Source organism: Zootoca vivipara, chromosome 17, assembly GCF_963506605.1.
Source record: "Zootoca vivipara chromosome 17, rZooViv1.1, whole genome shotgun sequence".
NCBI classification, from domain to species: Eukaryota; Metazoa; Chordata; class Lepidosauria; order Squamata; family Lacertidae; genus Zootoca; species Zootoca vivipara.
The window spans coordinates 15,130,146-15,155,213 of NC_083292.1; the positions used below are offsets into that span (position 1 = coordinate 15,130,146).

Below are 25,068 nucleotides of genomic sequence, written 5' to 3' on the forward strand. Positions count from 1 at the left end.
AGATCTTCAGAATTATTTTTTTTATAAAAAAAAAACCTCTTCCCTTTGTCTGGGCCAGTCTGCTATCCTTTCAGCCCAGTCTGCGGCGAATGTGAAGAAAGAGACCCTTTGCCAGCCAGCGCTGGAGATTGTAGAAACCTCAAGCCAAGAGTCTTCGCTGGAGAGCGACTCTGATGAAGAGGATGACTACATGGATGTCTGAGGGGTGCTGGGCGGGGGTCTCCGCCCTCCCTTCCCCTCCCCTCCCATCGGCTTCTCTTTCCAGCATCACAGCCACCAGCTGTTACCACCTTCAGTGCTGCTGCCTCTGCTGTTGGCTGTAACTTACCTGGCAGCCGGAAAGCTCACCACTGTCACCCCCAAGCCAAATCTGCACTTAAATCCCTCGGCACCTCCTCACTCATTTCCCTTTCTTTAAATGGACGGCTTTTACAGGAGGCAGCAGCAGCAGCAGCATTTGGCTGGCTGGCTAAGCAGGAGAGACTGGACCGGCCACTGCGATGGTCTTGCCTCCTTCGTTACTTTAAGCAAAACCGTGGCTTATTTTATCTCGGTGTTGTCTTAAAAGGACCAGGCGGGAGAGACAGCTGGCAACCTCACTAGGACTCTGCCTCTTCGGGGACCGTTGGACAAGTGGCGTAAGCCGAGTGGTCACAGGGCACCTTTGGTCTTATCAGGAAACGGATTTCAGTACCATTTTGGTAATGTCTGCTTTTTACAGAACGACACAAAGGGTATATGTTTGTTTTTTAAGTATATATATATATATATAAATATATGTGGAGGGGTTGCTCACATTTATATGGGGAACATAAAGGAAGCCCGGCATTTTTTTCTACTGAATGTTAATGTTGTAATATAAGGAATACAAACCCTGCACTTCAATAGTGGGGCGTGTTGTGCCCACAGCATGTGTCACAGAGCTTGCCAGGTGGGGTTTCAATTTCTTGGGCGGGTGGGGGAGGTTGGAGAAGACAAGGGTTAAATAAATGGTGCAGTGCAAAGCTTTGTAATAATAAACATACATTTTTTCTTAATAAAACGAGAGCACGTTTCTCCCAAGCCTCTTCTCTGCTGTGCCTGGAATGCTCTTTCACCCTTTCATCCACTTTCCTCTCCCTCCTCCCAGGTCTCTAGAAGAGGCAAAGAAATCTGAATTTCAGGGGAGAGTGGCCCCCGCCTCAGGGCAACCAGTGAGAGAGCTGAGTTACAGCTGATGCAAGGGACGGTGGAGTAGAGAAGGCCTCTTCCCCTTCCTCCCTGAGCATGCTGAAGTGGGCTGGGTCACCTCAGGCTCTACTGGGGCTGGAACACTTTTCATCCAGCCACTTGAGCCAAGTAGCAGACTTGGGGCGCAAGAACAGCCTCCTTTCCTCCTCTCCTGTCAGGGCTGTTTGCTTCCCAACTAGGAAGATTCTTTGGTTCTGTACACACAGCAGGTTGGTGTTTCTCTACCTCCCCCCTCCACCATTTCCAATTCCATTGGCACATCGTTGTCCGCATCCGGATGGCTGGATGTGTCTCCAAGTTGCCTGCTGTCCTTACCCAGTGGGCGGAGCGGGGTCATTGGGTGTCTTCTTCCGTTTTCAAATCGGATAGATGCTGGTTTTAGGGAAGATGCACCCAGGTGCATTAATTCTCAAGAAAGTGGAGAGGATAGAGGTGGCTTGTAGCTGACACCATATGTAAGCGACTACGCAAACAAGTGTTGGGAGTGCGGTGGATGCAGAGTAAGAGGGACCCAGCTGGCCTGATTCCCCACCAGTAGCAGCAGGGTCAGGGAACTGGTACATTTTCGGAGGGGGGAAGGGGTCATTGAGGCAGCTTCACTTTTAAAGACTGTGTGTGGCCTCAGGGACAAATGAGTGGAGGTCCATTGGTCATGGCAGCTCCTTCCCTTAGGGTGTAGGGTCAGCTCCCCTTTGTCTTGGGGGGCAAGCAGTGAACTTCATTGGTTCTCTGTTTGGCTGAACATTCACAATATTAGCCTTCAGCTGAATAGAAGCCTTGCAAGGTGCTGGCCATAGGAATGAAGTTTTATGATTTGCAATCCTAAATCTCATTGAACTGATCCCAGGTTCCATTTAGCCCAAGGCTGCTTGATGGCAGAGGGGAGAGAACAGTTGCCTTGGAGGCTGGTAGTCCAATCCTGTGCATGTTTACTCAGAAGAAAATCTCACTATGTTCACTGCAGGTAGCATTAAAGCCTGAGTTACAAGTGAGCACAGGATGTGTAAGCCCAGTATCAATTTCCAGCTTCTGAAAAGCCAAGTGCTCTGAATCACCTCCTGCACCAGCCTTTGTGTTAATTCCTAATCACCGAGTAAGATCACTAGCTCAGGGGTCAGGAAGGTTTATCTTGCCTGGGCCAGATCGGTCCCGCGGAGATCTCTCTGTAGGCCGGAGTGCATGTGCCTGTGATTCTCGGCACCTGCGCATGCGCAGACATGATTTTTGGCGCTGCGGAAGCGCCGCACTTGTAGCTCAATTCAGGGGTGGCTCATGGGCCGGTCAAACGACCTCTGCGGGCCGCTTCTGGCCCATGGGCCTTAGGTTGCTGACCTCTGCACTATGGTAGCTGTATGTACAGGAAGTGACTTGAGAAAGCTGAACCTGCTGAACTTCTACCTGGCCATGCAGCACTCTATTTCAGGACACACATTTGTGGAGTGGGCTTCCACATGCAAGATCATGCAAGCAACCCTCCATTGTCCCTGGATCTCAGGCCACATACCCAGCGGCGGAGCAAGGGGGGTGCGGTGGAGGCAGATCGCCCCAGGTGTCACCTCTGGAGGGGGTGACAAAATGCTGGGCGGCACTCACTGCGGGGCCTGCAGCACGCCTGAGCCACACATCGCTCCTGGGAGAGACACGGTGGCTTTGGCGCGCACAGGCTCTGCACTGCTCAAACGGTCCGCCTGCTGCCTCGCACTCAGCTGTAGGGTGGCTAAATGGGAGGAGGCAGGCAGACTCCTCGGAGGGTCCTGCCCCGGCTGACCCAAACCCCGCAGGCTGCTGGCCCCGCCCCTGGGTGCCACTCCAGGCGCACGATCGGCTTGCTCTCCACTGCACATACCTGAACCATCAGGGCATTCGCTCAACCCTCTGAGGTCACTGTCTTGCTTGTCCATCTAGAATCCGATTGTGTCATCTGAGGCTGCTGTAGGGCCTTTTTTTGTTTTGCAACACACGGTCCTGATTTTCAAAGCAATTTTTTTTGGGGGGTGGGCGTGTTCCATGTATTAGTTTCATGCAGATTATGAGATTATAGGGATGGATGGCCAGCATTAAGAAAGCATCTTGTGTTTTCCTGCTATTGTAGGGGAGATTAAAGGTGACTTGTTTTAATTCTTCCACTTCTTAGATAAAGGCTCCCTCTGCTTGCTCCCAAGGATTTATATGGGCAATTAAGAGGCTGGAGTCTGAAAGGTCTCAATTAGGCAGTGAGGGGAGGGATCTCTTTACAAGCACCTCTTAAGAAAACTCCCATTAAAGGGAAGCCAGGCCATCAGCCTCTGCTGCGTCAATAAGTATTGAACAAATTAAAAGCTGTTCTCCTCCTAGTACCTGCTGCTTGATTTAGTTGCTAGCGTTTAATAAAAGCCCAAGTTGGGAAGTCAAATTCTGGCAGGAAATGGCTGTAAGTGGAAAAGGGGTAGTGGTCCTTCTCTCGGTCTCCCCTTTTACGCACCCCACTTGTAGTAACTCCCCACCTTTTCTCCTGGGCCAGCCACTGCCTCTCAGCCCTGCCTACCTTGCAGGATTGTAGGTAAGGGTAAAAAGGAGAGGAAATTCCAGACCATGTATGCCGCCTTGATCTCATTGTGGGGGAAAGCGGGATATAAATGTAGAAATAAAACCGGTCAGCTAACTTTCTTAACGAGCAACTTGCAAGCTTCTTACTTGAAGCTGCTTATCTCTAATAATTGCCAAAATATCGTGGGCAAAGGATGAGACTCCAGTTAATCAATGGGGCCACACTTAAGCCATATTAGAAAAACTGACCAGACCCCTGAGAGCTGTTTCTGGTAATTAAGACAGATGTGACTTCTATATGAAAGACAGAATGACGAAGTGTGCATGCACACGAAAGCTCATACCAAAATAAAAACTTAGTTGGTCTTTAAGGTGCTACTGAAGGAATTTTTTTTATTCCTGGCATGTGTCAGTGTTGCAGATGGCAGATTGCCCCTGCTACCGCCCACTGGCATTTAGGGAGAGATGTTTGGGGATAGATACCAAATGGCACAATTTAAGAGGACAGAAGAACCTCTTCCCTCTTATCGCTGTGTATCTTTTTGTTGACCGTAATTGTTGTTCCCTGAACGTCTTCTATTTTCTTGTTCCGTTTTCTGGAAAACAGGAAAAAAATGTTTTGTGAGAAGGGATGGAGAGCATAATTATTTAGGCGTAAGCTTGTGTATTTTGCACCGGGCTTTGGCTGGCAATATATTGGGGGTTCTTGGGAAAACAAGGGGGATCTTGACAGACTGAAATCTGACACACCCACACCCTGCTCCATTGCTCGGACATTGGAAGTGGTCCAAGTGGATGGTCATCTCTGGTTGTGACCATCTGGCAGAGATGTCGTAGAGCTTGGGAGCAAGAACCACGAAGCTCAAACTGGATCTTCTCTGGGCTGCTTGGGAGGAGTCCATTTGGGGCACCTGGGTGGCCACTGTGAGAACAGGATACTGGACTAGATGAGCCCCCACTCTGGCCGGATCCAGCTGCTGCAGGAGTCTTCTTAGGCTGCTTTAAAAAAAAAGGATCTCCAAAAAGAAATCCTGAAACATTACAAATGGGCCAGAGGCAGCACCTCCTAGCCAGTTTAATTCTTTCCCTGCCTTCAGGTGAGATGCAAATCTGCTCCCCCACCCCCCCACCCCAAAATATGTATATGGGTGTGGTTAGCAGGTGCTCAGCCCTGACTGCTGCTTCATCTCCCCTTTTGCCCCAAAAGAGCATCAAAGCTGCTGGGGGCAGAGTTGTGTAGTGTGAGAGGCCCTCAGCTGCACACTTAATGGCTTGTGTGTGTTTTAAAGGAAGAAGCCGAAAGTGATTGTAAAACTAAGGAAAGAGAAGAGAGTAAAATGGTCCGTGTTTCTGCCACCACCTCTTTGCATTTCCACTACTTAATGGGATAATAAATTCAAAGGCAACAAGCCCATTTGTGCTTTAATTGGATGTTCGTGAGTGGTTTTCTCCCCAAAGACCGACGTCCACGTCCATGGCAACAACAAAATTGCTGGCCACAATGACAGGGAGGACCCAAATGTTCCCCTCCCCAAGTGCCAAGCAATTTCCCGAGGTCATTCCATGGCATCACATCTTTGGGCCCAGCAGTGTCAGATAGAGTACCACTCTACATGGAGGCTCAATCTGGCTCAGATCCACAGAAAGGCCTGATCCTTCATTTTAAAACAAAATGAGTTCTTTTCCACCCGCCTGTCTTTCCCAGATCCACTTCCTTCCTTGGCTGACCAAAGGCGAGGATGGGAAACCCTGGCAGCTGAGAGAGAAGTCAGCAGATAACAGCAAACAGGTGCTAAGGGGAGACGGGGATTTTTTAAGGGGGAAGGGGACCTTGGGGGCGATGACTCCCTCTCCTAGCATAATTGCACACCAAGAACAGTTGATGGAGAGCATTGGGGGCAGCCCCTGTCCTCACTGTGTTTGCTGCCATTCCCAGGAGGTTCTCTTGGGCTCTTGGTCAGGAATTGGCTCTGATGTGGCCAAAACTTGACTCAGCGGGCAGCCCTGGAGTTGATCGTAGGCACTAGAAGTGCCACCCCATCGGTGAAGACATTGCTGCACCAGCGGAACTCCTCACCACCACAGCATGGCCTAGTTCTCAAGCCCTGCCATTCTGGTCAGAAGTTCACAGCGGTGGCAGGCCCAAGGGCTAAGGTCAGGGGTTTCCCTTCCCTCATTTTGGCCTGCTTTTCCACCTCCCCTCTGCTCCTGGCAGAGTCTGGGCCGAGGCAAGGGACATGCGCTAGAGACTTGGCCTGGGTGGTTGTCACGCAGAAGATGAGGGATCACCCCACTTCCTCTGGGGGTGGCTTGAGTGCTGCCTTCATCTGAAACTGAGAAGGATGTTGTGGTGTGAGCCAGCCTACATTGCCAATTTTGCACCGGAGGGGGGCACATTTTTGGGGTAACACCTTTTCCCATAGTGGGGGATTTGGCGCTCAAGGTGGCCGCAGGTTGAGTTGGCAATTAAAGCTGGTCCATTTTGACCTGAGCTTGACGCCTTCCATAGATCAGCACCCGGCTGGTCCCTCTGAAAACATGATCCTGGCCTCGGTGGCCTGATCCAGCAGCCACATGTGGTTTCCCCCTGCCAAACTGTGCCTGCCTGTGGCTCATAAGGTGGTCCTGAAGCAGCCACCTTGCGGACTGGAGCCTTCAGGATCAGGCCAAAGTCTAACCCAGCCTCCGCTTCTCAAGGTGGGTTTGGGGAGCTGGCCCTGATCCTGCCCCTCTGCCTGCCTGTAGCAGGGCCTGTTTGCTGCCTCTGCATCCACTGGGGAAGGAAGCAAATGTCCAGAAGGCTTCGTCTGCCCCCCCCCTAGCCTCTCCTCCCAGACCATCCTTCAGCTCTGGCCCCCATGGGACCCCGCCTGGAGGCCCCTCCTGCCCCCTCAATCTCCCCCCCCCCCCAAGCTATCAACACTTTCCTCTCCTCCCTCGAGAGCTATTCAGATGCTCTTTGAGAGATGCCAATAAACTCTTTGGTGTGAAAGTAAAATTGCTGTCCCTTTCTCTCTCTCTCTCCCCCCCCCCTCCATCTTTAGTTGCCACTAATGGAATGGCTTCTGTGGGTCCTGCCTTCCCCACTCAGAACTTTAAGGACTCTCAGATATATATTTTCTTAACCCCCACCCCATTTAGGCCACTGTGCAGCTCTTGTGTAGGGCTGGGCATTCCCGGGGTGAGTGGGGGTGGCATGTGTCCTGGAGTTTCTCTTGGTGCTCCTGAACGGGACCCTCTGCAGCTCATGAAAGCAGTGGTTCACTGTGGGCAAAGGGGCCACCTCAGCTGGATGATGGACTTTGCCTGCTGAGATCCAGGTTCGAATCCCCCCTACCCCTTGGCTGCAAAGTTGGGGGTGCGGCCTGGGCCCATGGCACTTGCCAAAACCCAAAAGGAGTGGTGGGGACGAGAAGGAAAGCCGAGTTTGTTCTGTGGAGGAAGTGGTGTGTGTGTGTGGAATGTGAGGATTTGGCCACAGCCCATGCTGTGTGGGGGCTGGAGTAGGGGGGGGGGCTGGTGTGCCTGCCATGGCTCCCTCCCCAGAGTGGTCAAGGGAGCTGGAGCTGCTCAAAGAGGAAAAGGAAAACAGACAGAAAAGAGAGATATAACCATCTAGCCCTGCAGCTTTCCGGGGGGGCTGGGGGGTTCTGGCTGATGCGTCCCTTCGCACTGGGAAGGGGGCAGTGAAGGTGGCAAAGCAGACTTGACCTTCCTCTTGGTCCTAAGGCTTAACGCCAAAACCTCTGAGAAGCTTCTTTAGTGATACACTTCTTTAGTGTATCAAGAAGTGGGTGCTGAGCCCAGCTGCATTTTGCTCCGCTTTATTTCTCTCTCTCTCCCACTGCCCCCAGCCCAGAAGCAGAAGCTAAATCAGGGTTTCCCAAACTTACCCTGGGCCTACAGCTGTTTTTGGACTACAGTCCCCATCACCCCTGACCCCCCCGGGTCCTGCCAGCCAGAGATGATGGGAGTTGTAGCCTAACAACAGGGGGGAAACCCAAGTTTGAGCTAAATGAAAGGCATGCAGTTAAAGAGCGCAGGGATCCTGGGCACATTGACTTGTGAGTAAGTTCTCCCCAGTGTTCTACGCAGAGGAGACCAATGGAGAAGAATAGCCGTGATTAACAGGGGTGATTAATCTTGGCAAAACCTGCGTACAAACCTGGTTGCGTACAAACCTGCTGGTTTCTGTTAGGCTTACTTACAAGTAAACATGCCTCGGATCTCTAGTCAGAGGATGGCCTGGACAGCAATGAAAGGAGGCGCTGCAACTGCCTGTGGAGCCCTTTGAAAGAGCACTTGCCTTTGCATTTTCCTCTCCTGGGGATGTCAAGTGGCTGTGAAGCATTTTGCATCTTCCTTCCATGCTGCTAACTAACCAGGAAGGAGTGGGGGGGGGGGTTTGAGGTGGAGAAAAATAAGTCTTCCTCTTGTTTTGCAAGAATAGGAGTCCCCTTGAGCAGCCCACCCCCCCCACCCCTTCCAGATTCTGGATAGGACCCCTACCCCACCTCCACCCTCCTCCTTCCTTGCCTCCCAGTTGTTATTTATTAATTTGATTTATATTCTGCTCCCAGGGCAGTGTACCACATTTAGAACACATTTTACAGAGCATCAGTAATCGAAACCTGATAAAAAGCGTAACAGGCAGGATCATACCAAATCAATCATAATAACAGTACCCCCTGTTTAGATTTGTCTTCTGCAAGACCCGGAACAAACGGGGGAGTGGGGGCGGGCGGGTAGGATTCTGCCTTGGAGCAGCATACTTGGGCTGTGGGCACATTGCTGTCTTAAAAACGCAGCTAGTTGTTATTTTTCTCCATTTGGATCAAAACTAGTTTGGCAGCGGCCGGGGGCGGGGGGCGACCAGATGAAAAGGCAGCATTCCCAAGAATAGTGCCGGGCTGTGGTTGTGGCACAAGGGGCTATTGGGACGGGTCCACAATGATGTGCAGCCAGTGCGCCAGTGCGCCTGGCGGTTAACCAGAAGATTGGTGTTTGGAGCCCAAGCATGGATGGTTGTGGGGGGCAAGAGACCTGCGTTGTAGGGGGCTGGATTCTACCATTCTATGAACTGGTACTTGGCAATGCAGCCAGTTCTGGGGAGGAGCTTGGCTCAGCAATGTCAACGAGAACTGTTTGCGCTATGGAAAACAGAAGTGGGTGAGGACGCATGAGAAGAAGGGAGGGGAACTTCTGGCTTCTGACCCCGCTTGGCCGCTGGGCTTCAGCGAGACGGGAAGCCCTGGGCCAGCCAGCCACTCTCAGGGTGAAGCTCTGCTTTAGCTGGGGGCAGTCAGTGCGCCAAGAGGGGACCCATTTGCCTCTAGTGTAAGGAAGAGGGGTCCCTTGGTGTGCCTGGCCCCCTGGCACTTCCTGCTGCTTGGCTGGTCTAAGTGGGCATTAACAGTCCAGGAAGGGGGCTATTCCTTCTCCTGGTGGGGTTTCCTGTATCTCAAAGCCATGTTAATTCACTGGGCTTCTACCCTCTCCACTCTCCAGCCATTGCAGGGTAGCAGCAGATATTTCCTCTCTTTGTTCCTGCTGGACATCAAAGGTTGTTGGGGGGGGGGGGAGAGAGAGACAGGGCTGGCTCCTCCCCACTTGTTAAACCTTCATAAGCCGGGAACTCACCTTGGCTAGAAGCTGAGTTGAGTCTTTCCTCCTTTGGCCTCTCTGTTGTGTGTTTGGATCTGGACTCCTGCGACTATCCTCACACATCTCTCTGGCTCCTTCCAGCACCTGGGAAGATGCAGGCTGGACCAGGTAGGTGCTGACCCTTCCTGGATTTCTTAACCCCCCCCCGGGGGGGGGAAGCTGTGCCCTCCTGGCTTGCTAGGTTAGTCGTGCTGTCTTTCTGGACAGTAGGCACAGACCAAAGCCCCAAGAGAGCCAGGCTGCGCTCTTGTATTGATTGCCTCTCCTGGATTGGGACCCGAGTGTGTTTATTATCTCGAGAAGCGTGGGCAGCCTGCTGTCTCCATGCTCCCCACACAGGCTGTGGGGCAGGACTGCATTGAGGAAAACATGATTTCAAGGAAATATCAACCATCTGACTTTCTGAAGGCAGCCCTGTTCAGGGAAGTTCTTCATGTTTGATGTCGTATTCTGTTTTAATTTGTTGGAAGCTGCCCAGAGTGGCTGGGGAAACCCAGTCAGATGGGCGGCATGTATTATTATTATTATTATTATTATTATTATTATTATTATTATTATTATTATACCCCACCCCAGTCTAAACGACATCTCTTCTTCTGCACCTCCATCCAACAAACAGACTTCATTCTGCCTCTTTGTGGGTCAGAAAGGCCTCCTGAACTTTTATTTCTCTTCTGGAGCTCAGATGGGCTTGCTCCAAACCCCACTCCTCCTCTGCTGGTTTGCTTAGCAGAGGGTCGGAAACTTCTCCTGGGACCTTCAGTGGTAACCAAATCTGTTCCACCAGCAGGCTGTCATTGGTGAAATGCTTCATGGTGTAACTCTATGACTATGCTGAAGTTCAGGGAAGTTTTTAGTGTGTGACGTGTTGTGTTTTTACTATTTTTTGTTCAGAGCCACCCAGTCAGACAAGTGGCATATAAATAATAAATTTTGTTTTTGTTTTTATTATGCTCCAGAGCAAATGCTCTGCCGATGTAAGGAGACATATGCTAGGGATAAAGGACATTGTCCCTGGTGACCCCAAATGGTCAGGCTGCCCTGCCATTTGGGCTGAAGGCTTTGCTTGTTTGGGGGGGAATCTGTTGGTTGGGGGCTGTTTGTTTGCTTCTTTGTGGTTCAACCTGGGGAAATTGTGTGTGTGTGAGAGAGAGGGGGGGGGGAGAGAGGGAGAGAGAGAGAGAGAGAGGGAGAGAGAGAGGGGACAAACCCAGGTCCCTGGAGTGCTTTGCTTGTCTATCGGGGTGGCAGATGCCTTTTAATGGGGGATTGGGAGGGAGGCAGAAGCAGGGACTTATAGGAGGTTCAGCTGAAACCTTTGGGGATTTTCCTCCCATTTTAAAATCTATATTTTATCAACAACTAATATATCATGCTTTCTGTGATTTATTCCACAATTCTTTCATTTTACACCACATTGAGCTACAATCTAGCCACAAATTGACGAGAGATTGGCATATGCGCCAAGCAAAAAAGACACACACACCTCCTACACCTGAACAATTCCTCAAAATTTAAGCGTTTTCGTTGCGACAATTTGATGAAATCAGCTGCTCCTCTAGATCGAGAAAGTGTTTCAGAACTTGCTTCTTGTTGATCAATGGGCAGTGCTTCATGCCAGCCCAAATAACCTTCTGTCAAACTCTGAAACTTTTTTTCTGCCAGGAGCAATCGCCCACATCTTTTGCAAAAAGAACTAACAAAAAACTGGTGCAACCACTCAGTAAGGTTGAGCAAATGCCAGGGCACCAGCCTCTTAAATGCCCCAGGTATTTGAAGAGAAACAACCCCGTTATCTTAATTTCCCGCAGAATGTGTCGCAGTTGCCTTGCACAGAAGTCTCTCTTTTTGGAGCCCTGGACTCTGCCTCACGATTCCCCTCTCTGCTACTGCTTTTGCTGTACCAGCAGAACTTATCCTGCACCCGCCCTGCCAGCTTGCTTGCAGGGAACCCCCCACTCCTGCTCCTAGCCCAGAGCCATCCCCGTTTTCTGTTTCTTGGCTTCTTTCAAGTCCCTGCTGGAGGAGATGGAGCCTAGTCTGGCAAGGAGATGTTAACAGTCCACAGCAAAGTGGGTGTCACATCTGCAGGAGTGCATTAATGCTGAATCAAAGCAGGAGGCTGGTGGGGAACTGCAGGGTTTGTTTTGCCTTTTGGGTTGCCTGAGATTTGGAAGTTAGTTTTGCTATTTGTCATTAAGAGGTTCACTGAGACAAACTAAGCACTTCCGCACCCCCTCTCTGGTTGACAGGGAAGCTAAATAAGCACAGAATCCCGATCCTTAAAATGTTATTGTTGATCTTAAAATGATTTCCCCTACTTAGTTCAGCTGGTGGCTTCAGGATTGCTATCTATCTCAAATCCCCACCCCCATATCTACCGGTATCTAAAATTTCTTTGGTTCTTTTTAACATCATTTTAATGTAATTATTTTATATTTCCCACTGTTTTTTTTAATAAAAAAACATGTTTTCCATTGGTTTCAATTCTACATTTAATACTGTACTTAATGTATTATACTGTTTTTATGTGCTCTGTTTCCTCCCTCCCTCCCTTCTCTACTGGTTCTTGACGTACATACAGTGGTACCTCTACTTACGAATTTAATGCGTTCCAAATGCACATTCGTAAGTCGAAAAAAATTGTAAGTCGAATCCCATCGGAATGCATTGGGAGAAAAAATTCGTCAGTCGAAGCAACCCTATCTAAAAATTCGTAAGTAGAAAAAATCCTATCTAAACCACATCCAAGATGGCAGACGGAGCTCCATTTGTAAGTAGAAACATTTGTAAGTAGAGTTATTAGTAAGTAGAGGTACCACTGTACGTACGTACATACATACATACATACATACATACATACATACATACAGGGCTTTGTTCTTGGGCTCCAGCTCCCATCAGCCCCCAGAAACCAGAGCCAGTTGTAAATTATGATGAGAAGTTTTCTACCTATCCCCCATGCTCCCCAAACAACAAAAAAACCACCCTTTTTCAAAAGACTGTTTTGGGGACAGGTGGTTTACTATTCCTCCCCCCCGCACCCAATTTTTCCTTTGAACAGCTTGTATACCTCAATTGGTTAGATTGTGGTGCTGGATAACACCAAGGTTGCAGGTTCAATCCCGATCATAGCTGCCAAGTTATCCCTTTTTTTAAAGGGATTTTCCCTTATGCTGAATAGGCTTCCTCGCGAGAAAAGGGAAAACTTGGCAGCTATGATCCCGATATGGGACAGCTGCATATTCCTGCATTGAAATGGATTTGACTACTAGATGATCCTCAGGGTCCCTCCGAACTCTATGATTATATGAAAACCGTAAAGAAATGTGTTAGTTGTTCTTGCTGGCAATGCCCATGGCCCGCTCTGGGTACCAGCCACAGGGGAGTTTAGCAGTTTAAGTAAAAAATATCCACTAAGCTTTAAAAACAGGGACCCAGGTGGTGCTGTGGGTTAAACCACAGAGTCTAGGGCTTGCTGATCAGAAGGTTGGCAGTTCGAATCCCTGCAACGGGGTGAGCTCCTGTTGCTCGGTCCCAGCTCCTGCCCACCTAGCAGTTCGAAAGCACATCAAAGTGCAAGTAGATAAATAGGGACTGCTCCGGCGGGAAGGTAAACGGCGTTTCCGTGCGCTGCTCTGGTTCGCCAGAAGCAGCTTTGTCATGCTGGCCACATGACCCGGAAGCTCTCTGTGGACAAACGCCGGCTCCCTCAGCCTATAGAGTGAGATGAGCGCCCCAACCTCAGAGTCGGACACGACTGGACCTGATGGTCAGGGGCCCCTTTACCTTTAAGCTTTAAAACAGGGGTTCCGAAACTAAGGCCCGGGGGCCGGATGCGGCCCAATCACCTTCTAAATCCGGCCTGCGGACAGTCCGGGAATCAGCATGTTTTTACATGAGTAGAATGTGTCCTTTTATTTAAAATGCATCTCTGGGTTATTTGTGGGGCCTGCCTGGTGGTTTTTACATGAGTAGAATGTGCTCTTTTATTTAAAATGCATCTCCGGGTTATTTGTGGGGCCTGCCTGGTGTTTTTACATGAGAAGAATGTGTCCTTTTATTTAAAATGCATCTCTGGGTTATTTGTGGGGCCTGCCTGGTGTTTTTACATGAGTAGAATGTGTGCTTTTATTTAAAATGCATCTCTGGTTTATTTGTGGGGCATAGGAATTCGTTCAGATTTTTCCCCAAAATATAGTCCGGCCCCCTACAAGGTCTGAGGGACAGTGGACTGGCCCCCTGCTGAAAAAGTTTGCTGTCCCCTGCTTTAAAAGCTGGAAGGGCATCAGAGTCAACCTTCAGGGGGCATGCAGAGCTTGGAGGAAGACTTCCTTCCGCTGGTAGGCACAGCATTTGGGGGTGCTGGGGGGGGTTCCCCTACTTTGATAATGTTGGAAGCTTTTCTCAAAGTCTACGGTGATTCCAAGCAGCCATGAGTCTTCCAGCACCCTAAGCTGTTTAACACATTTACGGTGGCCGACATTTTTACGGACTGGTCCACGGCAGCTGAAGCCGTCCTAAATTTCTTCGTGGTTCCTCCCCCCCCCCCCTCAAAGTCCCGATTCTGTCTTTTCTTTCCATCCAAGATGCCAAAACTCTTCCCGAATCTTTGGAAGCCTCGTCTCCTCACAGCTCCATTGCGGTCACTCTCGAGGATGTGGACCTCTGGATGAAGTTCCACCAAGTGGGAACAGAGATGATCATCACCAAATCTGGACGGTGAGCTGAACCCTGCTCTGTGCCCCTGTTGAATCTCTGTTTCTTTGAGGCTTAGAAAGTCATGGCAGCCACCTCCTCAGGTGATCACACCTTCACAGTTTCACTTAAGGCAAATCCTCCTTTAATCCCCACTTTCCCAGCCTCCAGGTGTTTGGGGGCTACAGCTCCCTCCAGCCTCAGGATCATACAGCTGGAGCTGATAGGAATTGCCCAAAACACCTGGAGGTCACCAGGCTATGGAAGGCAGACTTCAAAGTGCATTGTCCTTCCCTGGTTTCCTAGAAGTTTCTTCATCTTGCCATTTCCTTATGAATTTGGATGAAAGTAGCAGCTCAGTGGAGAGATGGCAGGCACCCTTTACATGCCGAGCACCATCGCAGCAATTCCAAGGATGTTGGTTGCCTGAAACTCCAGACAACTCAAATAAAATGAATTTTATTTGCTCAAATGAAAACATTCCTCTTTAACCAGGCCTTTGGCTGATTGACACCCAACGCCCTTTAAAAATGTGTTGGGGAGCGGGGGGAATTATTGGGTTGTTTTTGTTTTTATTATGTATTTCATATATTTAATATGGTGATTTTGTCTTGTCAACCGCCCCGAGACCTGCAGGTATAGGGCGGAATATGAATGTAATTATCAATCAATCAATCTTGATTGATTGATTATTGCTTGGCAGGGGGTTGGACTGGATGGCCCTTGTGGTCTCTTGCAACTCTATGATTCTATGAATCAATCAATCAATCAAAACAGCTTATCTGGTTCCTGATTTCAGAATCCCAGCCTCCGTTTCAGTTCATTATTCTCAAAATTATTTTGGCAAGATGGAACAGATGCCTATTTATGCTTAGCTGAGTAGGCAGACACACTGACTGTAGGTCAGATCCTGTGAAACTCCAGTGCCACAAACCCCAAAGGCATAGCTGTCAAGTTTTCCCTTTTCTCACGGGGAAGCCTATTCAGCATAAGGGAATTTCCCTTTTAAAAAAATGGAGAACTTGACAGCTGTGCCCTAAGGGTGCAGTTCGTTCAACACCCTTTCCCCAGGGAGGGCTCCTTTCTTGGGAACAGCCCTCCCCACTGTCCACAGATCTGGGCCTCTTGTTTGGTCCTGCTGGGCTCTGGGCCCCCTTTCTTCCTTGCCAGGGGTAAGAGGAAACCCTCCCCGGCTGCAGCTTGATCCTGGTAGTTGAGGGCAGGGGCTTACTCTAGAGGAGACCCACCAGCATAGCCATCCTTCATGCAACACTTGTGCCATTCCATTGAATAAATCTGTTCTGCTTCAAATCCAAAGTCAAGGGCAAGAAGGCAATTCAAACATTATAGAGCATATCCTAGAGATATGCTCAACAAGGCCCCCCCCCTTGAGTCTAAGGAGATTTTAGGAGGAGCTCCTGCAGGGGTTCCTGGGCTTCAGGACAGGACAGGAGAGGTCCTCCCCTCCCATATCCCTCTTTCAGGTCCTCCTTAGCTTCCCAGCACTTTTAAAATAATGATCCTTGATCTGAAACAGTGGTGGCCAACTTCCAAGAGACTGTGATCTACTTACAGAGTTAAAAACTGGCAGTGATCCCCCTTCTGGGGGGGTTCAGGTCAAAGTTGTTGAGCTTCTTTAGGGAAGAGGAAAGTGACGCTGAGGTTTTTTTTTAGGAAGGAAAGCCCTGTTTTTGGTGATTCAGGTCATTTTAGGGGTGCAGGGCAAAGATGTTGAGCTTTTCTTAGGGGAGACAAAGTTTCTTAGCTTCTTTGGGGGGAGCCACTGATCTACTGGTGATCTACCACAGACGTCCAGTGATCTACCAGTAACGATCTACCTGTTGGACAAGCCTGATCTAAAAGAAACTGGGACCTTATTTCCCCTGCAGCCATCAGCCCAGCTTGGAAGCCAAGTTTTTGTCTGGTCAAAGCTGAGATTAGCCTGAGGGCACAGAGGAAGTTCACTGTCTTTCTCCCCACCCCCCTGAAAAGCTTCATCCTGGAGAGACCTGCATAAACAGGCCATCTTTCCTCCTCTCCACAGGCGGATGTTTCCCCAGTGCAAGATCAAAGTTACGGGCTTGATCCCCTATGCAAAGTATCTTATGCTGGTGGACTTTGTGCCGATGGACAGCTTCAGGTACAAGGTAAAGGCTTTCCCCCCCGGTGTCTAGGTGTGATCCAGGCTCCTTCTAACTGATTTAACAGATTAAGGGTCCAGCTATCGGACAGATTCCTTCTGATAAAAGTGCTCTGGTGTGCATTCCTCCTTTGCCGGCCTAAGCGTCCCCCAGTTCTTTTGGGCAGCTGTGCAGGCAAGCAAGGGTTGGTGGGAGCTGTAGTCCAAAATATCTGGAGGTCTCCAGGTTGACGAAGGCCGTGTTTTGTGGAGCATTTTAGGCACGTCTATTGGGGTAGGGGAAGCAGCAGTCAAAATGAAACATGTCAACAAAATACGTTGTGAGAAGGAAACCTCCATCTGGCTTCAAATTACTGGAAAGGAGATTCTGGCTAAAAAACTTTCTGAATTTTAAAGAACTTTCTGGTTTTTAAGCCCAGGTTGGATGGCCATCTGTCATGGATGCTTTAGCTGAGATTCCTGCATTGCAGGGGGTTGGACTAGATGACCCAACGGGGTCCCTTCAAACTCTACAATTCTATGGTTCTATCTTCGGGCACTTGGGGGGACACCTGAGGGCTCAGGCCCGGAAAGGTTGAAGCAGCAGCATCTGCAGCACTGGGGTGATTATTATCATTGGGAACCAGGCAGAGGGCCTTCTCGGTAGTGGCACCCACCCTGTGGAACGCCCTCCCATCAGATGTCAAAGAGATAAATAACTAACATTTAGAAGACATCTGAAGGCATGTCAAGGAAGTTTTTAATGTGTGACATTTTAATGTATTTTAAATCTTTGTTGGAAGCCTCCCAGAGTGGCTGGGGAAACCCAGCCAGATGGGCGGGGTACAAATAAAAAAATATTATTATTATTCAGCCCAACTTCTCTTCTCCCTCCATGGGAGGGGGGTCCTCCATGGCCAGCGGACCCCCACCCCCACCCCCAAGTTTATGATTGTGGGGTCGCTTCAGGAGTGATCCCACAGTTCAAGCAGTGACCTGGGAAGTGAATGTGGTGGGAAATGCTTGGGGAGTCTGTTCATCTTTTCTCTTCCTCATCCCCCAGTGGAACAAGGACCAGTGGGAAGTTGCTGGGAAGGCGGAGCCACAGCCCCCCTGCCGGACCTACGTCCACCCGGACTCCCCTGCCTTGGGCAGCCACTGGATGAAAGAGCCCATCTCCTTTCAGAAGCTCAAGCTGACCAACAACACTCTGGACCAGCATGGCCACGTACGTCAAGTGAGGGCTGGGGAGAAGGGAGGGAGTTTGTGCAGTGAGACATTAGGCAAAATTAAAGGGGGGAGAGAAGGCCTGCGGCAGGTGAAAGCAGGGCCCAATCCACTGCAGTGCCCTCTTGCATGGCCCTCATTGGGGCTGCAAGAGAGTAGGGCATGTCCAGGGATAATTCAGACTGAAATTTCCAGGTGTCCAAAAAGGTTCTTTATATATGCCACTACTGTGGCCCGTGTTTTGTCAGCCCAAAAATGGAAAATGAGCGAGGTCCCAACTAAAGAAGAAGGGCAACTTAAGTTGACAGAATATGCACAACTTGCAGATTTAACATGTAGCGTAAGAGAGCAAGAGGAACATACGTTTAGAAAAGATAGGAAAACGTTTATTGAATGTATGGGAAGTAACTGTGTACATACAGCTGAAAACGCTGGCAGCATTAAGATAGATTCAACAGTGTAAATAAGTTTTGATGGGTGTAATAGAATGGAATACTGAATGGTATCGTTTCTGTAAAATATGCAGGGATTTATGATATGTAAAATGAACCATGGAAAGAGAAGGGAAGTTGTTGATATCTTAAGGATGTAAAAATGAGTACTTTAAATTGTAAAACAGAACATTTAATAAAAATTGCATTTGAAAAGCAGTGCATGTCTGCCCCTCTTAGGTGGAATCTACAGACATATAAAAAACCGCTGTGAAAATACCTTAATTTTTTTATTAAAAAAATACATTGAATTTGGCATAGCTCACTGTCGCTATCTAGTGTCGCATTTGTATATTGCACTTTACAACACATTAAAAATATTTTATTTGTCGCTGTACAGCTGAGTCTTTAATGGCACCCAAAATCAGTCTGGAGAAGGATTTGATTTTGCTTAAGCAAAGCGTCCTGGCTCCCCCTGCACAAAGGCGCTCTTTCGTTCTCTCTCTCTGGGCAAGGCCTCCCCCCACAATTGCACGGGGGCAAGCACCCCTTGGCGTTCAGCTTCAAACACTGGCTGAGGTGCTCCCTCCTTCGTTCCTGACAGTAGGTCCCACCGAAGGAGGCTTCCTGACGGAATCCCTTCCTCTGTGTCTCCCTCCAGGTCATTCTCCACTCCATGCATCGCTATAAGCCTCGCTTCCACGTCATGCAGGCGGACCACCTCTTCAGCACCCACTGGGGTGCCTTCCAAACCTTCAGCTTCCCAGAGACTGTCTTCACCTCCGTCACGGCATACCAGAACGAGAAGGTGGGCAGCAAAGGGTCGACTGGGCCCTCTCCCTGAGCCTCTGCTACAAAGGCTGTGGCTGTTGCTGCTCGCGGACACAGCAGGGCTCCCCAAATATAGGAGGCCTATATTCAAAACGGAGGGGAGTATTGAGTCTGGAGCATGTTCCGCAGGACACCAGCCAGCCCCGGTCTCACGCAGCCCTTCCTGGCAGCTCATGTCCCTGCAACACATTTTGCACAGAGCAGCTGCCTTAAAATCTCCATAGACCCAGGGCCTAGTGGCCGTAAACACTGTGACAGCTACCGGCAGGATCTTCTTGCTCATGCGTTGCTGCAGGTGGCCCCTTCCAGGGGTCCAGCGGCAAAACCTGTGGCTCAGACACTCTCTGAGCCAAGCTGGTGAAGGACAGGCACCCCACACAGGTAGGAAAGAGGCGGCACTCTGGCCTGCAAAGGGGGGCCAACTAAGGGTTGGGTTCTGCATGTATCCTGGGACTTTCCTGAAATTTCTCTGCAAAGGTTGGGGAGAAGAAGAGGCAGCTCTCTGGTCCTCAACCAAGTTGGAAAGGCAAGATCCCAAACGTGGGGCGGGGCGGGGCGGGGCGGGGCAATAACAGAGATGGATGTTTGGTGCTAACGCTAGTCTCTTGTCTCTTTTTCCAGATCACAAAACTCAAGATCTACAACAATCCATTTGCTAAAGGCTTCCGAGAACACGGGAAGAACAGCCGCAGGTGGGTCAAGGGTGCCTTCCAGGTGACAACAGCCGTCACCAGTGGAGAATGGCCTGGTGGGTCGTATCCTGCATGTGTGGATGGGGTTTTATGGGGTGGGGGGTTCTGTCTCACAATGGGAGACCTGTTGAAATGCCAACTTTCGGGACCTGCCCTTTAAAAGGCACAGTTGTGACTGTCCCTGCATGAGAAAGAGGAAGATCTTATGCCATATTAAGGCATCTGTGGCAAGCCCAGGGCCCTATCCTGCTCCTCATCTAGCAGGGGTTTGGAAGGTCCAATCCAGAGAGCTGCAAAATGCCTACCATTGACCGCTCTTTCCACAGAGAGGGAAAAGTTCAGAAAAACAGTTCAGCCAAAGGTCAGAAGAGGACATTGATGGAAAGACCCACACTTGGCGTGGAGGAACCAGGTAACAAGCAACAACCCTGCCAGGTATTGGGTAGGTGCATCACCTGCCTTGACCCCCCCCCCCAAAAAAAACCCAGGGCACCCAGCAATTGGCTGACTTCACCAAGAGCTTGGCAGGTTTTTATGGGCCACAGTGAGGTGTAAGGATGCGATGTTTTCCTTCCTCAAATGTGATCTCAGCAGAAGTGTGAGCCGGTTCATACACCGGCCTGCATTTGCTACTACAGACAATTTATTTCAACAGCAAATGTATTTGCATTTGGGGGAAAAATACAGTGGTATCTTGGTACTTGAATGGCCTGACTCCCGAACAAATTGGCCCCCGAACGCCACAAACCTGGAAGTAAGTGTTGCGGTTTGCTAAAGTTTTTCAGAAGCCGAACATCTTGACGTGGCTTCCGCTTGAGTGCAGGAATCTTCTGCAGGCAATCGGAAGCCGTGCCTTGGTTTTCGAAAAGTTTTGGGAGTCGAACGGACTCCTGGAACGGAATAAGTTTGAGAACCAAAGTACCACTGTACAGCTGATCATGCAGATGGGGGAACCAAAAGGCTGCTCAGAATCCCCTGCATTGTGCTGGCATCCATTCTATATCTGGCTCCCCATTTCCAAAGCATGCTACAGGTGTGCTGGAGGCTGGAGATGGAGCAATGGGTGGCGGTGGAAAGGAGAGGCAAAGTGGGGGCCCAGCCAGAGTACGGGCAGAAAAGGAACCACTAGTGACTTAACAGGACTGGTTCTGCATTCTTTCTAGTAGCTACAGGTAGAAATAATTCAGTGGCAGACCCATCCATGCTCTGCTCTTCCCCACCCTTAAAAAAACATAATACACAGCTTGTATAAGTTATGCCAGTATTTATTTATCCCTCTTATTTTGTAGAATTCCTTCTGAGTGTGTTAAATTAGGAAGAGCTGACACCCAATCAGCACAAGTCGTCTTGTTTGGCCCTCAAGCATCCCATTAGCCATTTTGGTGTGACTGGCTTTTTTTAAAAAAAAAAGTCTGGGGACCCGATCTAGATGGGGGTTGGGGGGGGGCTTCAATTCTTTGCCCCCTGCAGTCATTCCAATCCAGACTGGGGTCCTTGAACTGGCACTGGGGGGAAAAGCTCCCAGTGGAGCAAAGGGGAACTTCGCCCCCACAGCAAACGGCAGGTGAGCACACACACACCCTACAACATCTGGATTAGGCCACACAGCAAAGACTTGAATCTCTCAACTCCATGCCAGAGTTTGAGTTTCAGTCACCCCCCTGTCATGCAGTTGCCAAGTACTTAATGGCCCAAGACACACATGCCCGGAATATTTGCAGATGCAGCTGAGCAAATGGGTGAGCTGCATGTTTCTGCCTCAACAGCTCTATGCAAGCAAAGCCGGGAGGGAGGGGAGATGTGGGGTTTGCCATAAAAAATTCATCCCCCTGGTAATGACATGATGGGCACCTTCCCTGGCTTCTGGTTTATCATGCCAGCAAGCACCACCTACCCGTCCTTAGGCAGCTCCGAGGCCGCCTCAGGTGGGCCTATGACTCTTCAAGCAGCCTCCACACAGGTGCTGTGTTCAGGTGTAGGCACCAGACCAGGTAGATGAGGTGGCTTGCAGGCTTCTCTGCTGGGAGATGGACCTGGTAGAAGAAGCTCTTGACTGTTGATTTTCTCTCCCCTGTGCGTCAGATCTTATGAGGCATGAAAACATGGAGGTGAAGGAGGAGAGCTATGCCATTCCAGTTGCCAACAGCAGCTACCCCATCTGGGTCTCGGAGCAAAACAGCCACCCTTCCTCTTCTGCCCCTGCAGAGGCTCTGCCTCAAGGAGTGGGGGAGAGTGCAAGGACCACTCAAGAAGAGCAAGTCCCAACACCTTCCCCGCCGCCCTCTTCCTCCTTACAAGCATACAGGTAAGAGCGGGCTGGGGAGTAGACACTCCTGCCATAATGGCCCATCAGGATTATCTCTGCTCCAAGGGGTGGCTCTTACTGGGTCCCAGAAGCTCAGGCAAGTGCTCTTTATACCATTCCACTGAGCAGCTTTGATTTTCTTCTCTGCACTCCAAACACACCTGAAACCTTTTTACCAGTATTTATCGTAAGAATGGAATTTGTAAGCTACCTTGCTGGGGCGGTGAGAGCCAAAAGGCAGTAGAGATATATTTTTTTAATAAATACAAAAACACAGCGGGGGCAAGAGGCAAACACTTTCTCACGAGATCCCCCTCCGCTGGTGTTCATTTCCATTAGCAGTGAAAGAATGAGCAAGCAATTCCAAATTCAAAAGCTTTTAATGGCTGATTAATTGGCTGGTTTCCATGTGGAACGGCGGCCGACAATGCAGTGGGTGGTTAGATGGACGAATGGGGTGCTGCCCTTGTGGAGTTAAGGTTTTCTTGGGTGGCGTGACAAGGGATCAAAGCCCCATGTCGCATTTTTACGCTTACTCAGAAGATGCCCACCTGTGGAGGCTGCTAGTCTTTTTTACCCAGCAGGACCCCTGAAAGGTCCTGCTTCTTGAGGTGGGCTCTGCCTTGTTTACATCTTCTTGGCTTCTCTTTTAGGTTTCACGAGGCTGGCGAAGGCTCCTTTTCGGGGGCCCTCCGCGACAGAGTATCTCTCAGTGAATTCCGAGCCAGACCCCCGCAGCTGGACTTTGCCCCAGTTCCTGAGCAAGACCCTAAACTAGCAGACGGCGGCTTCGCCACCAGTCTCCCCCCACTTCCTGCTACTCTCCCTCCACAGGACTACTCTGGGATGGTGGCCATGGCTGTTGACCCTGCAGGGAAAGCAGGATCCCGGAGGCCCATGTACAGCCCCTACAACCCTGACCAAAGCTTCAGCCAGTGGGTGGTTCCTTCACCGACACCCTACCGCCCTATGAGTTACTCTGGGTTTCCTACAGACTACAGTACGCAGGGGCCCTCAGGCCACCCCCCAGGCGCAATGGCAGACTGGAGCCAATATTCCTTGTTCCCCTATGCCTGCTGGTAGAGGGCTAGGAGGAAGACTTGAGGGTAGGGGAGACTTTGTGAGATCTGCCTTATACTTTGCACAAAGGAAGGCTTCTTACCCCTCCCCCACTTTGCGTTTCTCCACCAAAGAGCAGCCATTCTAAACCCTGGAAAGCTGGTTTGGAGCATGTGCCAAGATGCTGGCTTGGAAATTGGGACAGTTGCCAAGACATACCCTCTCCACTCCTGCCACCCCAGTCGCCTTTAATAAAATGACAGAATGTTTCATTGGTTTTTGAAGCCCATTCACATTCACACACACACGAAGAAAGTGCTCTGGGCACATCTTTTTTTTCTCTTTTTCCACCTGACAAGAAGGAAACACAGAGCTACCTACAAAGGCACAAATCTCCAGCAAGAGAAAGGAGGCCCTATGGAAAAGTATTAATCAGCTGAAAGGCCTGTAATCCATTTGCTGCAGGTAAAAGAATAACAGCGCTGCCCCCTTTCTCTCTTGTGTCTTGTCCCAACAAATCCTAGGCTGGGACAACTCTGTTAGGGCGTGGATCACTGCTAGAGATCTGCATACTCCCTACCACTTCTCAGAAGAAACCGCAAGCTTCTCAATTCCAGGAGTTATAAAGGAAATGTTCCTTTAAGGATATTCAGAGAGCATTGTTCTTTTCTAAATGCTAGGAACCAGTGACATGCAGGGTAAGAGACCCACTCTCTTGCAGCCACAAGAGCACTGTGGAGAAGGGAATGAGATCCTCTTGCACAGAGTATCTTCTGCTGTCACAGAAAAGCCTGTCGCTGGCAGCCAGCATGACGGTGAACATTCAAGGCATAGATAACAACTATTGCTGCAAGTTGGATGCATGTTTTATTGAGAGTACGCAAACTGGGCAATGGCTGGGTGTGGGACCTCCAGTGAAGTAAACTGAGAAAACAAAAAAAGGCATTAATTTTAACAAAAGACGCTGTGTGTTCTAAGAATATATTTAATACTGTTAATTCTGTAGCACAAAATAAAATAAAAACAAGCTATGATGATCCCCACAATAAGGCTTAAAGCATAACACATTATTGCCTGAAATTCAAATGATACTTCAATTATGTAAAAATGTTTGCACAGTGAAGACTGTCTTTTAAGTACAAGGCCACCTTTTTTTCCCCCTCTGCAAAAAATGGGTCTGGATATGTTTGCATTTATAACAACCCAAACTAGGTCAAGAGGAACATTTACAGCTCCCCAGAACGCTTCTACTGGTCCCACAAGGGAAGCGAGCAGTCAAGTGTCGCGTTCTGCTGGAGACATCAGAGTAAATCACCACACACACAGGACAGCCAACCCAGTTCCAGAATGTTCATTATACAATACAAAAAGTTATTGCAGGCACATGAAATGGCACAGCGAACGCTTTCTGTCCCTTCACAAAAAATAATGGTCAGGGGGCCCCCAAGAGGCCCAACCAAACAGGAGATTCCCTTTGATGCATTCCTGCCTGATTTGTAAACAATCATGATTTCTATCGGCACTTTTGCCAGCTCCCCCCTCGATCAGGGATCGATTCATCTGTACAGCAGGATAAGGGAAAACCTTCCCAAGATGGTTTTGACAGCAGACATTACAACCAATTACCAATTTGAAACCCAACCCCATGCACACTCACTGAGGGAGCAAGTCTTACTGAGATAAATGGGACTTAATTTCTGAGTAAACATGCCAAGGATTGCACTGAAAGCTTTTTGGCACCTTACATCGTAATGCATAGATTGATGAGGTCTTGCGATTAATCGGAAACTAGCCCCAGGAAGGGACAGCAGCTTCTCCAAGACACAGCCCAGCCAGAAGCCAAGAGGAAAAACTGGCGACGTTTACAGACACATTAAACATGGTTGTTGGGTTGTTTTTTTAGTATGAAAATCTTTTTATCATAATAAAATAGCAAATAACCAATTTTGATGCAAGTTTTACCATCAAAATCAACTTAGTGTGCTACACTTGGGCTGCGCTTGTTAGCCATGACAGAAGCCACTCTTTGGCTTCAGCTGGACTTAAAAGCTCTCACCTGCCTCGGAAGCCACCAGCTAGTCTTGTTTGTGGTCCTGGTTAACAGACACTCATGTGCAGAGATTCTTATTTGCAATCCTAACATTAGTTTACCAGGCAGCAAAGACTCTGAAGACAGCGTCAAGGAAGCAAAAGCTCCTTGACTCCAACATCAGACTCCTTGCTGCCTACTGAGAGCAGGGTAAATAAAAAGCATCCCATCATGCACACGCACACACACAGACGTGC

General features: G+C 49.4%; 2 protein-coding genes across 7 annotated transcripts in view; both read left to right on the forward strand.

The window, feature by feature from the left end:
- CABIN1 (calcineurin binding protein 1) overlaps positions 1–1,062 on the forward strand; it is a 57,893-nt gene extending 56,831 nt beyond the window's left edge. For all 6 annotated transcript variants that reach the window (XM_035099259.2, XM_035099257.2, XM_035099264.2 and 3 more), the window contains exon 37: positions 59–1,062. In XM_035099259.2, coding sequence (XP_034955150.2) covers positions 59–202 — 144 coding nt within the window. In that variant the 3' untranslated portion in view covers positions 203–1,062. The remainder of the gene's footprint in view (positions 1–58) is intronic.
- On the forward strand, positions 990–23,929 carry LOC118076479 (T-box-containing protein TBX6L-like). The gene is made up of 11 exons (XM_060269813.1): positions 990–1,009; positions 1,130–1,193; positions 1,343–1,439; positions 14,010–14,142; positions 16,163–16,265; positions 17,301–17,465; positions 18,557–18,703; positions 19,348–19,418; positions 19,745–19,830; positions 21,501–21,723; positions 22,377–23,929. Exons 1-11 carry the CDS (start codon positions 990–992, stop codon positions 22,804–22,806), a joined length of 1,539 nt encoding a protein of 512 aa, XP_060125796.1. The 3' UTR covers positions 22,807–23,929.
- Positions 23,930–25,068: the final 1,139 nt, after the last annotated feature.